Source organism: Peromyscus leucopus, chromosome 13 (assembly GCF_004664715.2).
Source record: "Peromyscus leucopus breed LL Stock chromosome 13, UCI_PerLeu_2.1, whole genome shotgun sequence".
Classification (NCBI taxonomy): domain Eukaryota; kingdom Metazoa; phylum Chordata; class Mammalia; order Rodentia; family Cricetidae; genus Peromyscus; species Peromyscus leucopus.
The window spans coordinates 65,933,724-65,949,952 of record NC_051074.1 but is presented as its reverse complement, the minus strand read 5'-3'; the positions used below and the strand labels follow the sequence as shown (position 1 = coordinate 65,949,952).

The 16,229-nt window shown below is 41.4% G+C and overlaps 2 protein-coding genes across 5 annotated transcripts in view; one reads left to right on the top strand and one right to left on the bottom strand.

Annotated features, from left to right (window-relative positions):
- Positions 1-147: 147 nt before the first annotated feature.
- Positions 148-12,315, bottom strand: Poglut2 (protein O-glucosyltransferase 2). 2 transcript variants are annotated; one of them, XM_028887231.2, is made up of 10 exons: positions 11,287-11,690; positions 10,639-10,844; positions 8,317-8,522; positions 8,083-8,160; positions 6,673-6,845; positions 6,315-6,552; positions 4,168-4,377; positions 3,445-3,534; positions 1,163-1,270; positions 148-421 (listed from the first exon to the last, which is right to left on the bottom strand). In XM_028887231.2, the coding sequence occupies exons 2-10, from the start codon at positions 10,718-10,720 to the stop codon at positions 404-406; spliced, it is 1,203 nt and encodes a 400-aa protein (XP_028743064.1). In that variant the 5' UTR covers positions 10,721-10,844; positions 11,287-11,690; the 3' UTR covers positions 148-403. The 2 variants fall into 2 exon arrangements, with proteins under 2 accessions (XP_028743064.1, XP_028743057.1); XM_028887224.2 differs by lacking the exon at positions 11,287-11,690 and adding an exon at positions 12,111-12,315 and having other exon boundaries at positions 194-421.
- Positions 12,316-13,055: 740 nt separating this feature from the next.
- Bivm (basic, immunoglobulin-like variable motif containing) overlaps positions 13,056-16,229 on the top strand; it is a 25,109-nt gene continuing 21,935 nt past the window's right edge. Inside the window, exon 1 of one of the 3 annotated variants that reach the window (XM_028887195.2) lies at positions 13,056-13,143. The gene's annotated coding sequence lies outside the window, so the exon portion shown is untranslated. Of the gene's footprint in view, positions 13,144-13,961; positions 14,064-16,229 lie in introns of those variants that run through there. The other 2 variants (XM_028887204.2, XM_037210446.1) reach the window with 2 other exon arrangements.

The following is a 16,229-nucleotide window of genomic DNA, read 5'->3' as shown; positions in this document are numbered from 1 at the left end:
TGGCCTTGAACTCATGGCAATCCTCTTGTCTCAGCTTCTGGAGTGCTGGAAATACAGACATGAAACACCATAACTGGCTGGGTTTTGTTTTGTTTTTGGAGGTCTATTTGATTCAGAGCAAGCAGTCAGTAGGCCAGAATCAAGGACTCAGACTTTCCTTTTTCTATTCATAGCTAATAATTGGTACAAAATAGGCCCTTAAAGGTGGTTTTATTATAAAAATTTAAAAATGTTCTGTAAAAGACAGTCATGGGAATACTGCATAAGAAGAAACACTCTGAGAATGCAAATAGTCACCATTAGATTTTACATTGTTTTTGGAACTAATACTTAAAAATGATCTTCTCTACAGTTAAGATGAGTCTTCAGAGCACCATCATTTGAATAGAAGATATTTTGCATATCAGAGTTCATCTTTGGTCTGTAATTAAGAAGAGAAATTTAAGAGCCACTAAGAAATCTTAGGAATCAAGAATACTCATACCAGACAACTATTTTCTCCTAAATATGATGAGAGGGAGAAAAAAAATAAAAAATCAAGTTTCTTTTAGGTGTTTTAAGAGCCCAGGACTATTTCTGGAGGACCAGAATCACCCAGGTATAAAATCACACTCAGCTTCATGGGAATGAGTGATGGAGATCTTAAATATCCAGGGGTCTGTATCACCATTACACCCTGTGTTACAGATAGTAAGTGTGAAGAGACGGCATAGACAAAGAGCAAGATATGCCACTGTCATTCAAACTGCCAACTAGTTGGTAGAAGTTACTGATCTGGTACCAGTTCTATCTAAATCACATAAGAGATAAAAAAGAAATGAAATTGCCCAATCTCATGCAGAGCCAAAAGAAACTTTGTGACATTTAATCAGTTTCATTATTGGCTCTCATGACTCTTACAGCACAAAAAGGGATTAGCATAAATGATGTGCCACTGAGGGATCAGTGAATTAATGGCAAACCATTTCTCAACAAAGACACACAAAACTGCAAAGGACCAAAATTCCTACTTACAGATTGTCATGGTGTACAGAGTTCCACCAGGCTAATAATTAGCTACCAAAAATTGAACTTGCATTCAGAATTTCTGCATTTTCACAGACAGTGAGCAAGCACATGGACTGGTTCTTTCACATCACTAGAGCCAAGTTAGTATTGTTACCTTTCTCCTATGGCACGTGCAAGGAAAGAGGTCATCCTCAGAATGTGGCTCTACCCTCTTCATACCCTCTCGAATTTGTGGCTTGCTCACTTGTAAGTTGGCATAGCCCTGTTAAGCATCAATACAAAAGCATTCCTTAAGTAGCTCTTTAAGTATACTCACCAAATGAGACACACTGGAACTTACAAGTAAAGCATACTTTTAATGCATATGCACTTAACTGTTACTTAAAGTGTCCTCTAAATCCATCTTAAATGCCCAATACAGAGTTCCTGATTGTGCTGTGAACATTGGCTACCAATTCCTAGTAGATGCCTTATTAGACAACTGTGTGTGTGTGTGTGTGTGTGTGTGTGTGTGTATGTGTGTGTGATGTGTACATAGATGTGTAGGGGCCAAAAGAGGACATTAAATGCCTTTCTTAGTCTCTCTCCACATTATTTTTAGAGGCAGGGTCACTGAACCTGGAGCTCACTGATGGACTAGACTGGCTAGCCATAAGTTCCAGGGATCCTCTTGTCTCTGCTTCCCAATGCTGGGATTACAGATTAAGTTCTGCCACAAACATCTTCACAGAGGTGCTGGGGGTCCTAACTTGGTCCCCTTATGTGTGTGCAGCAAGCACTCTACTCATTGAGTTATCATTCAGCCCTATCTTGTGTTTTTTGAGACAGGATATCACTATAGTTGGCCTACTGAATGTAGATCACACTGGTATCAAACTTGCAGCAATCCTCTGTCTTTATCTCCGGACAGGATTACAGGTATGTGTTCTACATCTAACATATTCACATTTTAAAAACATTGCTTTAAATTATGTGTCTGAATGTGGAGATGTGCATGAGTGTGAATGCCAACAGGGACCAAGGGATCAGATGTCCTGAAGCTAGAGTTACAGGCAATTGTGAACTGCCCAACATGGATGATGGGAGATGCAAGAACAGTATGTGCTCTTAACTCCTGAGCTATCTTGCCAGCCCGAAATCCAAAATTTATAAGACTAAATATTTCTTTGTAACTACTTTCTGCTTTAAGTGGAAATAATGTTGCATGAAATCCTCCCTAGAAGGAGAACAGAGCCTACTTCTTCCTTCCTCGCTAAGGCTTCATGAGTCTGAGTCCTTGATTATATTCTTACTCTGCAGTGGGCACTGTGCTAGACATGGATGCTGAACATTAGCTAAATAAGTGGCATAACCCAATGGATGTTTAGATATTCAGGCTGTAACCACTCCCCCCCCCCCGGTCTAATTCATCTGTTTTACATAGCTCACTCTCTGTATCATTCACCACCTTCTAGGAAAGGTTATAAAATAGGCTAGTACAAAGGTTATAAAATAGGTTGTAAAATAGACCAGAGACAGACCATCTTTGCTTAGTAGCAGGGCCTAAGATATTGTGTTCGATATCTGGAACTCTGAGACAAGAATCTTAATTTAGTTCTACTATTATTACTAACAAATAACTTGTTTACTTCTGCATTCCTTTTTAAGATAAGCCTTTTAAATCATCAGATATGTTGGGATTACAATTTACAAATTCTTGGTCCTTGAAAATAATTTTCAAGAAAAGATATGAGTTATTTGGGGCCAAGAGGCTGATTATACTTTGCATTTTGTTTAATTAACACCTTTTTTCATAGTTTTACTGATTGATTGCCTACAGTACTCAGTATTGCCAAGCAGTTTCTCATGCAAGTACTAAATAGTTCCGACCCTGTTTAACTCCTAGATTAGATGAGCCTGGACTTGTTTGAGGGAGTACAGCCATAGACCCCTTGAACTCTCAACCTGTTAGTCCATGGGTCTTTTCATACCCAAGGATTTGCTTTCCATATATACAGCCCCACCCCCAAGCCTAGGCCCTGAGGCCTAATATGAAAGCTTTTCATTTGATGTTGTTACATTCTCGGTATTCAACATTTTTTTTTTCCTTATAGTACCTGGAATTGAACTCAAAGCCTCATGCATGATAGATATGTGCTTTACACTCCAAGCCTCAAATACTTACTAGTATTTGTGTCTAATTTTTACTAAAGTGGTATATGTCTTTATATTAGTTATTAGTTATTATTATAATTATATTAATTATCATATTAATTAAATAAATGATTAATTATAATTAGTTATTATTATTAGTTATTAGTTATTATTAATTTTCTAAACGTTTAGAAAATTTTACACTAACTTATTTGACTATAACATGTCTAGTCACAAGCAATATGAAAGGTGTGTGTGTGTGTGTGTGTGTGTGTGTGTGTGTGTGTGTGTGAAAATACTAACCTGGAAAAGTTTGAAGTAATAACAGAATATATCATCACCCATTAGATTATTTCTTGCAAATTCTTGTCCTGCTTTTGCTATCTTCTTTGCCTATGGGAATTAAAAAAACACCCTTTAATGGTACTCTTTCTCTTGCAGACATATGCAAACAGACCTTCAGACTACATAGTGAGATGAGACAGAAAACATCTTTGGGAGTAGCTTATGTAGCATTTCAGAGTATATTTCTTCAGCCCAGAGAGGTTTGCAAGATTTGAAAGTCCAAGTTGCCATGTGTGATGTCTTAGAGATAAGCCTCCCGTGTTGAGAGGAGCTAGACCCAAGCAAAGTAATGACAGTTTATCAAGTACAGAGCAAGCCTTGCATGCTCTCTCTTCATTTTCAGCAGACACTTAACCTCAAGCTTACTAGTAGTAATAATTCCTCATTTTACACTACAGTAGTTACTGGCATCTATTGCCAGACAGGCACTGTTTATGCCCCCAACCAACCTGACTGAAAAAGAAAATATAATCAAGGCTAGAGTTTAGCAGAGTGGTCAGCTAATCTAAAGTATTGTGGTGATGTTCACTTTGAGGGGAACTGTCAGCTACCCTTGTTCAGGCAGCATCCCATGTATAAGTAAAAGCTGTATCTGAACATCCCAGTGTCCAGGCATTTTTCCAATACTCCTATGATGCAGTGGTGCAAGCAGGAGCAAGCCTTCTAGGAGAATGACCTTACCTCTGCATCATGATCTTTTGCCCACTTAAGCTTTTCCAGCAGATCGCTCAGGTTGCTTTTGACTGGAATGTAGTGTTTCCAAGGCTGCAGCTCATTGTAAAAGTGTTCATAGTAGATGGAGTCCTGCTTTAGAACCACACTGTCGCCTACCAGTAGATAGGGCAAGCGGTATGCTGCCACAGTACCGTCGATATTTATTTGATACTTGTGCTGCAAAGCAGGAGAGTAAAAGAGCCTTCACTAAATTCCCATTCTACTCTTTTTTCTTCCCCCTTCTATGCACCATTTTTCCATCCTCAGACAGACTTTCCCTCTCCATTAACATTTAATAAGTGTACTTATTATATACTATGTTGACCTAGAGCTAAAAGTTCATTTGATATGGCCTCAAATTTCTCAAACACAGCTACACATCTAACACTGAAGCAGCTAGCAAATTAATAATATGGATGTCCCAAGGCTAAACCATAAGGAAAGGTAGAGCTTTGACTTTGTAAATACTCTGATTCTTTGTTGATTTACACGTGCATCTATGGCAGCACATTCTGTGCCATGTCAATAGTATTTTTAAAATATGACATGGCTACACATATGTCTTAAGGGAATTAGTAAGTTCTGGAGTAAGAACATTTATGAATAATACTATTCAGAGAACTATGGAAATCAATAGCCCTAGTTGTGGAAAATTCAACATGTAAGAATAAAACCAAGTGATGATCTCATCTCAGCTGTGGTGGCACACGCCTTTAATCCCAGCACTCGGGAGGCAGGTGGATCTCAGTGAGTTCAAGGCCAGCCTGGTCTGCAAAGAGTGAGTTTCAGGACAGCCAGGACTGTTTCACAGAGAAATCCTGTCTCTCTATGAAAAACTAAAACCAAATAAACAAATAAACAAACAAGCAACAACAACAAAACCAAGTGATGAAATACTGCCCTTGGGCCTGGAAGATGGCTCAGGTAACGACCTGAGGATGCCCAGAACCTTTGTACAAAAGCTGGGTATGGTGGCATGTGCCTACTAGGGAGTGGGAGACAGGTAGGTCCCTGGAACTTGCAGGCCAGTCAGTCTAGCTTACTTGACATGTCCAGGCCAAGTGAGAAACCCTGTATCAAAAACCAAGGTGTATGGCTCCCGAGGAATCTTTTTGCCTTTACACACACACACACACACACACACACACACACACACACACACACACACGTACCTATAAACACACATACATGCACTCGACACCCTCTGGGAAGGGATGGCTAACATTTTTTTTTGGTTACACTTAAACTATTTCAGGGATGGAGAGATGGCTCAGTGGTTAAGAGCACTGACTGCTCTTCCAGAGGACCCAGGTTCAACTCCCAGTACCCATGTGGCTGCTCATAGCTGTCTGTAACTCCAGTTCTAGGGGATATGACACCCTCCCACAGACATACATGCAGGCAAAATACCAATGTACATAAAATAAAAATAAATAAAAAAATAAGTTGTTTCAATATACATATGTGAAAAATACCAACATATGAAGTAATGGCACGCCTCAGGTCTACCTACTGCCATAGAACACATCAAATGAATGTTCAGCATCCACAGAGCAGAAGAGCTCATCAGTTTCTTGTTTTCTCCCACTTTTTTGTTGACCCAAAGAATTTGAGAAACCACCTGGGGGCACCGAGAGTGGGGCGATACCCACTGCTTGAAAAGGAGTTGTCAGAAATGATTACTCCCTGGGAAACATTAGGAATCTATACCCAAGGTACAGAAAACCATCCACCATCCCCAGAATGCCCAGAACATTTGAATGGGTTTCACCTCATTACCTGTTATATTTTCTTGTGATGCTGTGATTTGGGGGAGTAGTATTTCTAAAGTGACTTGCACACACTTACTAATAAAAAAAGGATTTGACCAAATACGCATTTATCTTAAGGGTTAGCTGGGAAAATAGCTTTTTCTAGGAACTAAATCCCATTAATGCTTATTCAACATCAGTGCTGTGTGGTGAATCCAGAATTGGGCTGCATTTCCATGCCTCAGTACTCAGTTTTGTGACACCTTCCCATCCTCTGTAACATGTAGACTTTAGTTCCCTTCCCCAAAGTGTTATTTATACATATTGGAAAGCAGAAAGGAATGGCCATAGGTGATGTCATACCTTGAAGAAATCGAAAAATGAAATGTGTTTCACAATGGGCCCATACAGGCTCTCATCATGTTTAAAGAAGAAGAAATTGGTGAAAGCAGCATCGATGAGCTCTGGGTGTTTTCTGCTAAGTTTTACCAGCTCTAGTCTCTCTTTGCGGCTGTCACGGCCCCTCCAGACAGCTGTGGAGTTCTTCCTTTCCCAGGGAGGCCCTGTGTTAGCTTGTACCGACATCATATCCAGACTTACTCTAGAAGACAGGAAGCGGAACATGTCTTCCTCCCAAACCACCAACTCATGAAATCAGATAGAAAAGGACTCACCAAAGAGAGCAAACCAAGGCTCTGGGTCAACCCTGACCATCTCTCACCGGCCCATGGTTTCTAGAACAGAGTCAGTCAGGTCATAGGTAGGCATCACAATATCCCTGGAATCTGTGGAGCCACACCAGGAAAAGATCGGCTGGATGTTTGGCTTTGATTTCTTTTTTTCCAAAGGCCAGTCTCCCAAATTGACAAAAAACTCCACATCTGGCATCCTCACCTGGTTGTGGGGAGGCAAGAGCTTATTCACAGTCTTTGCATTGCACACAGCCATATACTTAACAGTTAAAATTAGTAGTTGGAACTAGAAATGGTGGTGCTTATCTGTAATCCTAGCAGTTGTGAGGCTGAGGCAGGATGATTATGAGTTGGATGCCAGTGTGCTGCATAGTAAACATAAAGCTAGTCTGGGCTATACCGAGTTCAGGGCCAGCCTGGGCAAGATACTGCCTCAAAATATGGGGGAAAAAAAGGAACTGTGTGTAAATATAAGCACATGATGTACATGTATAAAAATGTCACAATGGAACCCATCATTCAGTATGTTAATTTAACAAAATTAGCCATTGCACAGATAAAAGGCCAATCTCTCCAACTTCAGGCAATGGCAGTTACTTCAGGTTTAATGGCCAGAAACTGTTCAGAATATGGTCATGTGAATAAATATCCTCAGTTTGCTTTCTGTGGTGTCCAACTTGGCCAGTAGACTTACTATTAAAACCAAGAAGCAGGCAAAGTTAATTTCTATTGTTCTAATACTACCAAGAGACTCTAATGAGACCAGAGAAAGAGGAAAAGGGAGAGGAGAGTGGAGAGAGGTAGGGAAATACAACACTTAGGACTTTAGACCTGGGTTCTTGTTAATGAGCTAGAGGCGTTTTCTTTCCATGTGGTATTGTTATAGCTTGAATTATTTACCCCCAAAAGATATGCTTCAGTCCTAAGCCCCAATGTCTTAGAGTGACCTTATTTGGAATAAGTCATTGCTGATTTAATTAGTTAAGATGAGGTTACACAAGTATGTGAAATGGGCTGTTAATTCATTATGATCGGCATCTTAGGGAGAGGAGAGGGAACGGGATGGGAGGAGACCAGAGACTCAGATTCTTGAAGGCAGAAAGTCATGTGACAAGAGGCAGAGATTAGAGTCACAAAGCTGTGAACAAGGGAGCACCAAGAATGGAGGACCACCAGAAGCTGGAAAGAGGCAGAGAAGGACAGTGTGACCCTTCAATACTTTGATTTCAGACTGGTGGCCTCAGGAGCCATTCTCTGCTGTTTTAAGCTACTATAGCAGCCCTTAATAACTAATATATGTACCAGGAAAAAAACAACAACAACGAAATTTTAGGATAGCAATATAGAAGGCACTAGAACAGAATACCCCTAATATTGATGTTAATGATGTTTTGAAAAATTAAGTTGTAAAATATAGATTAACACTGTAACATACTAACCTTTCTAGTCAATGAAAGTAGTATGGCATCCATGAAAATCCTAAAGCCAACATGCTCACCATGAGTCTTGATATAAACCTAGAAGAGAATTTGACATTTACTATGTGAGTGTAAAAGTCCCGGCAGATGTTGCTGAGGAACATAGGATGATGTTTAACAAAAGTAGCCTTTTGTAATCAAATGGTCAAAACACTACAGAGTGCATGAAACAAGCAGACTTTGATCATATTGTACCTTGTTGTCCTTTAAGGTATAGTGACACAGGCTCTGCCTCTGTCCAAATCGTTTTGGGATTTCTGCTGCAATCTTTTCAGGATCAACAGTAGGGAAATGTGCCAGATCTTTCTGAATCTGAGTGATGGTTTCTGGACAGTTCATCTCCCGTAGCCAGGCTGCACTGTCTTCCAAGGGGCAGTCACAGTTCTCATGGTAAACTGGCCCTGTTCACATACAAACAATGCAGTGATGAACATTTCACTTAGCAATGGAAGCATAGTAAACACACACTCTATGAACTTTTATCAGCCTTCTATCCTACCAGCTTTTCACAGCTCTTCTTCCTATATTTTTCTATTCTGGCTCACTTTGCACAGGTGCAAACCAAGCCAATGGGTAGTAATTCATGCTCCATGTAGACACAATTCATTACTTTTTATAATTCCTATACCAAAGAATAATCATGGGGCTGGAGAAATGACTTAGTAGTTTAAGAGTGCTTGCTGCTCTGGCAGAGGACTTGTGTTAGGTTCTTAGGACCCACAACCACCTATAACTTTGGGCCTAGAGGAACCGATACCACTCTGGCCTCTGTGATACCTGCACATGTGTGAACATACCCCCATTAGAGACACACATACATATATAAATAAAATAATTTTTTTAAAAAAAAGAATAACCAAATATTGGCAAAAGAATGAGGAATCTGTGTTCTGAAGGATAAAAGTGAAATGAATTACAGTTTTACTGGTTTATTATACAAACAGGTTCTTAAGAGTATCCAAAGTACTGTTCTCAATGGGTAAACCATTGCCAGTAGCAACAGAAGTAAACAAAGGACTCCTACTCTCCCTCCCGCCTTCTTTTTTAAAAGAAATATAAAGAAGTAAAAATCCTAAAAACATATGGTCTCATTAATATCACAATGAATTAATTATACATTAATAAAATAATGCTAACATAAGAATCTGAAACAGCACTATGTTATTCCTTTCTGAAATCCTCAGCTTCTGACCTGATCTAGTCAACAGGTGACAATGGAATTCATACACATTTTAATGCTTTGCAGGTTGGACTCTACCAGAGTCCCAGTAGAATGTAAGAGAAGAATTTAGACAGTTAAAAAAGATCTTTGGTCTCCCCCAGAAAGGGAAAGTGAAAAAGTTTTCTTCTGATCCTATGAGAGAAAGCAGCAGAGAATGTCTCTATAATGGTGGCCCGGCATGACAACCAAACCAATGATCCATCCCTTTTTCTGCTTCAAGCCACCTGGCTGGCCTCAAACTCATAGAGGTCATTTGTCTCTTCATTCCTCAGAGCACTAGTATTAAAGGTGTGCCACCACACCTGGCAATTTTAATGATGATTATTAGTTACTTAATTCATTCATTCAAGAATTATCTATGACTATATATCTAACTTGATTATTCTTTTTTATTTATTTATTTTTCCGTTATTTTTATGTGTACAGGTGTTTTGTTTGCATGCACATCCTGCAGTGCCTTTGGAGGTGAGAAAAGTGTATCACACCCCTGCGCCTGGAGTTACAGTCATGAGCTGCCATTGTGTATGCTGGGAAAAAAAACCCAGGTCCTTTGGAAAAGCAGCTAGTGTTCTTAACCACTGAATCAGCTCTTCAGCCCTGATAATTCTTTTTTATAGCTAAGATTTGCACACACATGCACACAAAATAAGTAAAAAATCTAAAGTAGTACAGCATAGAAGAGGGAATGGTTACAATGGTAAGTGCGGTTTTCTGAGACTTTGCTTTAATTTCATATGTTCATATACATATATCAATTTTAATTTATATACATAAATGTATGCTATCTCTTATTGTAAGCTGTGTTTCAAAAGATTTATAAAACCTTGTCGTAAATTATACATTAAAAACCTCTCAAATGGCAAAATACTTATTATTATAAATCATGTATTATGCACATGTAAATGTAGGTGCCTCTGGACAGACATCTTCCCTTAAGTTGGAGTTCCAGGTGGCTATGAGCCACCATACATGGGTGCTGGGACCCAAACTCTGGTCCTCTGCAAGAGCAGCATGTGATCCTCAATGCTGAGCCATCCCTCCAGCTTTTTAACTTGATTATTCTCACTGATGCGTCTGTAGGGAGCAACTTCTCTAGAAATGTTTCTTGGTCTTTAGTGAATTATAATTAATGTCTCTCTTTTGCTGGGCCTCCTAATTTAGCTTTCAATTAAAGAAACATCTAGTTTTTTCTTTCAGTGAAAAAAGTATGCTAAGTTTTTTGAAGGAATTCTTATTGATGGAATGACATATATTTTTGTATTTAAATCTTATCATAAAATTTTGTTTCAAAATACCTCTTAAAACATAAGGAGACTTAGCCACATGCTGTCCGTTGTGTTTAACCTCTATCTTCAGACTTTGGTAGCTTGCGTACATTCTGTATCTCACTATGAAGGACCCATCTTTTCGATCTAAAACCTGGACACCAACTCTAGTGAATTGCTCATCAGGTGCTGAGATTTTAACCTGGAACACCGTTTCACCTGGAGAAGATGTGAACCTGTGATGGGAAGATAGACGAGATATGAGGGTTATTTTAAGAGCAAATGCACACTACTCTCTTCAATCTGTAAAGGTTGAGTATTCTGCTACATCCTTCTAAGATATACTTGCTTGCTTATCTTTTAGGCTTTTAGTACCAGAACCAATATGATGGATCAAAGATAAAAAAGAAAATAATAATATAAAATACTTCCATTAGACAGTTGCCAGGGGATACATTAAGACTACCAAGCTATTTATCAAGCAGATAAAGAACAATAGTTCTATCAGCCTGCTCAGCACATCTGGCAATTTGTCTTTTGTTAAATGGTTACTTCAAGATGACCTTCTTTTGAAGAATTGCTCTTAATGACTCAAAAAAAAAAAAAAAAAAATCAGTATTCTTGGGTCTAGAGAGATAACAATGGTTAAGAGCACTTAGTGTCATATAAAAGACTTACCTTAGGTCCCATGGTCCTCAAGGCTCACAGCTACAGGCAGTTCCAGCTCAAGGAGATCCATGGCCTCTCGGGCTTTCTGTAGCCCCTGGACTCGTGTGGGTATATACCGCTACCCACATTCACGTAATTAAAATACTACTAATGAAAGTCTAATAAAATACTAGTATTCCAATTATGTTTAGTTAAGGGAAAAATCAAAATAACTGTCTATCATATTAGTAACACAAGGACTAAATAGTCCTGCATTTGGGATGTGTTTAGCTTTTAGTACTTAGTTTCCACAGTTGTACTATTTTTCTTAAAACAGCTTGTGGGAAAGCACTTAAAAATAAGGGCGATAGATCCCGGCGGTGGTGGCATATGCCTTTAATCCCAGCACTCGGGAGGCAGAGGTAGGTGGATCTGTGAGTTCGAGGCCAGCCTGGTCTACAAAATGAGTTCCAGGACAAGCTCCAAAGCTAGGCAGAGAAACCCTGTCTCGAAAAACCAAAAACGAAACAAACAAACAACAACAACAACAACAACAAAAAGCGAGATCTGTTTAGCCTCGATTCCCATCTAAACAACTATGAAAAGAGCTGCCATTATAGCAACATTTTTATACTATATTGAATACATATTTCAAAATTATTCCAAGTTACAGAGAAAAATTGATTTTGAAGGGGAAGTCTGTTATACTAAAATAGTCTGGAATGTAAACTGTTTGGAGAAAAGAAGAGTTGGGACAGATACAAATGAAGGACAAAAACAAAGCAAACAACAACAAACCCCCAGTAATTTTAAACCGCGATTCCAAACAGTTGAGGAGTCAGTTCTTCACTTACTGTTCTCCTGAGGTATCCACTGCCTGAATGTAGAAATAGCGGGCTGGAAGGACCACTTCTGCTTTTAGCCCAGGCCCCCATATTTCGCTCTTTTCTGGGCTCAGCCTCCTCTCTCCGCCGGTCTGGGCAAGTGCTGGCACAGTCCCCAGAAAAAGGCAGGAAAGCAGCGAAATGCTGAACATTTACAAGACTGACTCTCAGAAGATCCACGGATAAATGCAAACGTGATAAGTGGAAGGAGCTAGCCTGGGTAGGTAGGGGCACCGCGGCCAGTCCTAGCAGCAGCAGCAGCCAAAAAAGCAGCAGGTCCCTAAAGTGTCGCTTGATGTGCGGGGGGGTCGGACCGCTGGTCTCCACTGTGTCAGAGAATGTCACAACCCGAGGGCTGGCATGTCCAACGGGACGCCACTCGTTCTGCTGAACCGGGTAAGAACCGTACGCAGGATCTTCTTTCTCTGGACAATGACAAACTTGTGTTACTCCTGCCACTAAAGCATCATTATTTTGGGAACGAATCCGTCGCAGGTTCCAGCCAAGGTGGGAGGCGAAGGATTGGACTGCGCGGTGGTCCGGCTTAGTAAGGTCTTCTGCTAGTGGATGAATGGGTCAAAGTGGACACGCGTCCCAGGCCCTCGGCTCCCTGGGATATGTAGTCCACCATAAGACTAGCGGAAATCCTGCCAGGGTACCCCTCCCCCGCCCCCTTTAAAATTTTGGATCCCATCTTTCGGGGAAACATTAAATACTACAGTTGCGCAACAGGGGACTGGCATGTATGGAGTTACAGCTAAGATTTCCCAACAAAAATTTTGTCCACGGTATCCACCGCACCTACAAATGGCAGTTATATATTAAACGATGAAAGGAAGGCAGGTGTTGTCAATGATATTCAACCACCCGGCTCCAAGGTCCTGGCGCTGTCCCTGTGCGCTGGAATGGCACGAAAGACTCCGGGCCTAGGGTAGGAGGCTCGAGGATGCAGATCTGTTTTTGCCTTCCAGCACCGGAGTTCCGCGACCCAACGAAAACAGAGGTATTCCCCAGTGGTGGGCCGGGCCCAGGGACTGGTCAGCCATGCGCTCCGCCTCTGCGCAGCGCCGCCATTGCCTCGATGCCGGCCCTTCCTGGAAGGATCAGGGTTGAGCTGGGTCTCTTGGGAGGGAGAGGTTCAGGGGATAGAAATCACCGAAACAAAGCTCGGCTTCGGGGTGCACCCGTGGGTAGTGCATCCGTGGGTACTGGTTTACCCTCTCCAGGAGCGGGTTTCCACGCTGAGCTAACGGGTCTCGGGCACCAGGTCTGCAGTGGGCATCCTCTATGCACACCTGCATCTGGTCCAGAGAGCAAGAGAAGTCTCAGGCTGGGTCCTTTACTCCACCGGGCAAGGGGCGTGGAAAACTCAGAACACCCCCCCCGCCCCCCGGTTGATCGTGAGCTAAAGCCGGCCTGGTTGCGAGCCAAGACTTGGGGATTATTTATTTATTTTTCCGCCATTGTAATTATTGGTGATATCAGCTTACCCATCGCGGCCTCCCCTACCAGCTCCAGGGTTGTCACTGCCCGCTTGCTACCCGCCCCTCCAGTCCGCTGCAGGTTGGAAGCGGCACCCTACAGGCCTGCGCGCGCTCCCCCTCCTGGTGAACCTTGTCTTCCGGCTGGGTGTGAGGGAGCAGGCCGGGAGGAGCCTAGTAGGCTTTAGCTAGCCTCGGCCAGGGGGACTGGGGACACTGGGCTCTCGGTTGGCCACTGTGAGCGGGGAGTAGGAACCCGGCACAGCCCCGCTGCTGCACTTGCACTCCTTACGCCCTGGTGCTCCCGGGTCTGCTCCGCCAGCACTGCTGTCACCTTCAGGTTTCCTCGGAGCCTCAAAGGGGGGCGGTGTGAAGTCTCCTGGCTTCCCAGAACCTGGGTTCCAAGGGGGCACCGTTCGCTGCAGGAATCTGGTACCCGCAGGTAGGCCATCCGGAGCGGATTCTGGTCTGATGGTCGAGGAGACAGGAAATTGTGCGCAGGATGATGATGGAGAAGGTGGACCAAGCTGGTGTCTTTGCGTTCTCAACAGTCCTCAGCAAAACTGTTCTGTTCTGCGTCTCAGTTGTTTTCTATACAGAATATTGATTATACTATTTGTGACATGTGGACAGCTTTATTGAGATTTTATAAGATGTCTAGTTCTCTACTGAACGTGATACTTAGGCATGTCGACACGAAAAGCACATAACTTGAATATAACTCAGGGGATGAATATTGGCTTTGCAATAGGTATGTTTATTTGATAGAACTGTCCATTTCAATGACTTTCGCAAATCATTTCTCTAGTGCTGTCCTGAAAGTTTGGGGTTGCTACTGCTTGGGGGATACTGTGAATAAATTGAGGAATTGAACTGTATTCCTGCAATCGTTCTCATTACCAAGTCTTAATATGTTAATCAAAATGAGGGGGAAACAATTACAATAATGTCTGGTGCAATGTAGGCACCTAAAAAGTATTTGTTGGACTAAGCTTCTACAAAGGCTAGGCCCTGGGATACAATTGTCAGGACAACTAGACTTTCAGGAGACAGCCGTTTGTACACACACACAAACAAACACACACACACACACACACACACACACACACACACACACAAGTAAAATCATGTTCTGGAAAGAAAGGTTCCACTGTATGAACAGGAAACCTGGCTTGGTTAGAACATCCAAGTGGCATTTGAGTATACCTTTAGAAGGTGGATGAGAATGAATAGTAAGAGGGTGGGGGCTAGAAGACAGATTTCAGAAAACCAAAAAGTACTGTGGAAGGACAGAGGAGGGTATGTGGGGTAAGGTGGCTCTAAAGAGATAGATTTCAGACCAGTTAAGGAGTTAGCTTTTTGCTCCAAGAGCTGAAGGCTTTAGGTAGGGAAGTTCTATGAGACATATGTGTAGCCGATTATATTATCTGCTCTCTATGTAGGGGTTAGGGTAGAAAGGATAGCTCAAAGGGTGGGTGGCATGGAGTTATAAACATAGAGATGGAAGGAGATACAAATCTCGACATCTGCAGGCTAAGTGGTGGACAATCAGCCCTTCATACCCCAATTTTTCCTGAGACTATGATTGCAGCTTATTAGAATGATCTATGTCTGTAATTGTTTTGTTTCCAGCAATTGTGCTCTCTTCATTTTAATAAAGCAGGCTCTTAGTAAAGTCCTGAGGATACCAAAGCAGAAGCCCTTCTGAGTTTAACTGCGGAGGGGCACAGATGTGGATCAGTCATGGTGTGGAAATAAAAACACTAGCATGGGTTCTGGGTCATTTTGTTATCATTTTCTGTGAAATACCTTCTGATACTTCATAACTTTTTCTGCAATATATTTTACTTGTGTCACCAAACCTATAAATATACATATTTTCAGGGATATTCACATAAAACAGTTGTTCAAAGGAAGAAATATTAATACTTTTCATTTTCAGGGACAATCTATGTAAAATATATCTTCAGGTAGATTGCATTTATTTATTTATTTTTTAAGATAGAATGAGACCAAAGAGATTGTTCTTGTTCAGTGACTATTGCTTAAAGCAAACAAACCAAAGACAGATGGCCACATGTTTTATTAATCGAGTGCTGTGTTCTTAATCACCTTCATGGTCTAGCAAGTTCAGTCATATCTTTCATTCTTAAGTGAGGCTGTTTCCCTTCCTATTTTGTTTATTTAGTTTTGGTTATTTGAGCTAGGGTCCTGCCCAGTGTGGCTGGCTTAGAACTAGCTATGCAATTTAGTCTAGACTCAATCTTGAAGCAGCCTCTTGTTTCTGCCTCTTGAGTCCTGGGATTATAGAAATGGGCTACCACATTCAATTTTGCCCACACTTTTTTTTTTTTCCGTTCTGTAGGTTCCAGATGAGCATAAAATCACCAAACTGTGATATATATTGCTGTTCCCATAGTCAAAATTTTATTTGCCTAGAGGAAGGTAGTGATGGCAGGGTAGAGTTAAGTGTCAGTTTTTGATCTACAAAGGGCATTGCCTGGGGGTGTGTGATGCACTGACTCAGTAACCTCTGTCCACTGCCCCAGCTGACCATCTGTTGTCTGTTATTCTTCCTCACCCAACCACAGACACATTTGTGCCCCTC

Coding starts and splice junctions, on each gene's coding strand:
- Poglut2 (XM_028887224.2), bottom strand. CDS start 12,292: ATGTTCAGCATTTCGCTGCTTTCCTGCCTTTTTCTGGGGACTGTGCCA. Junction 8,161..8,316: donor ATACCTTAAAGGACAACAAG/GTACAATATGAT, acceptor ATTCTCTTCTAG/GTTTATATCAAGACTCATGG. Junction 6,846..8,082: donor TACTTTCATTGACTAGAAAG/GTTAGTATGTTA, acceptor CCCCACAACCAG/GTGAGGATGCCAGATGTGGA.